At 58.1% G+C, this 1,056-nt stretch overlaps 1 protein-coding gene across 1 annotated transcript in view; it reads right to left on the bottom strand.

Moving 5' to 3' along the window:
- The window catches only part of LOC117591379 (putative inorganic phosphate cotransporter), a 3,806-nt gene extending 2,750 nt beyond the window's left edge, over positions 1 to 1,056 (bottom strand). The window contains exon 1 of the mRNA XM_034284623.1: positions 12 to 1,056. Coding sequence (XP_034140514.1) covers positions 12 to 899 — 888 coding nt within the window. The 5' untranslated portion in view covers positions 900 to 1,056. The remainder of the gene's footprint in view (positions 1 to 11) is intronic.

Raw genomic sequence — 1,056 nt, forward strand, 5'->3', positions numbered from 1 at the left:
TTGAGATCCACGCCGAGGATGCGGTCCATGTAGGTCGGGAGCATGGTCATCAGTGTCTCGTAGCCATAGTTCTGCCCGGCATGGGCCACCATGATGGCCCAGAAGAAGCGCGACCTGGCGAAGGCCAGGAACGGGGTGCGACCAGTGTCCTCTGGCTGGGCCTCCCAGATGCTGTCATCGATGTACTTGCACTCCGTCTGGCTGATCCCCTTGCACGACTTCGGACTCTCGTGCACCAGCCAGAGGAAGAGCACACACCAGACGGTGGTGAGGATGCCAAAGACGTAGAAGATCGAGGGCCAGCCGCCGTCGAAGCCATACTCGGCCAGCAGACCGCTCAGCGGCATCGAGACGATGGTCCCAAACTGGGCGCCCGCATAGACGGCGGCACCTGCCCGTGAGCGCTCGTCGGGCGGTATCCAGAGGGCCAGCATGGAGTGGGTGCACGGCACAATGGGTCCCTCGCCCAGGCCCTGGATGAAGCGCACAATGCCGAGGGGCACGGGGCCACCTTCGCGGGCCGAGACAGGCACCACGAAGGCTGCCACCGAATTGAGCATCATGCCCCAGCCGAGAAACTGCTTGGCGCCGTAGTACTTGATGAGAAAGCCAAAGGGTATCTGGGTGAGAACGTAGCCGTAGAAGAAGCTGGACAGGATGTAGCCCTGCGTCTTGTAGCTCCACCCAAACTCTCCGCCCTGGCTGTGATGATGATCGCTCCCAATGGCCGAATGATTGACCATTGCCACAATCGCCACGGACATGTTGGTGCGCATCACATACGCATTGGCCATGCCCAGGAAGAGCATGAAGATGACAAAGTTGCGTTTCTTCAGGTGCATCGGTATATCGCTGTCCTTCAGGTAGCCTCCTTCCGACACAGTCTGTTCGGGTGGCATATCTCTCGCCGCAGCACTCCCTGATGTTGATGTTGATGTTGATGTTGATGACGATGGCTATGATTGTCTTGCTGGATTCTACTGGGCTGAGTGTCTGCCGCCTCCCGCTCCTTCTTTCCTTACTTTCTTTTCATTCATTTGTTTGATTCAGAGAGAG

The sequence above is a fragment of the Drosophila guanche genome, unplaced genomic scaffold (genome assembly GCF_900245975.1).
Source record: "Drosophila guanche unplaced genomic scaffold, DGUA_6, whole genome shotgun sequence".
NCBI classification, from domain to species: Eukaryota; Metazoa; Arthropoda; class Insecta; order Diptera; family Drosophilidae; genus Drosophila; species Drosophila guanche.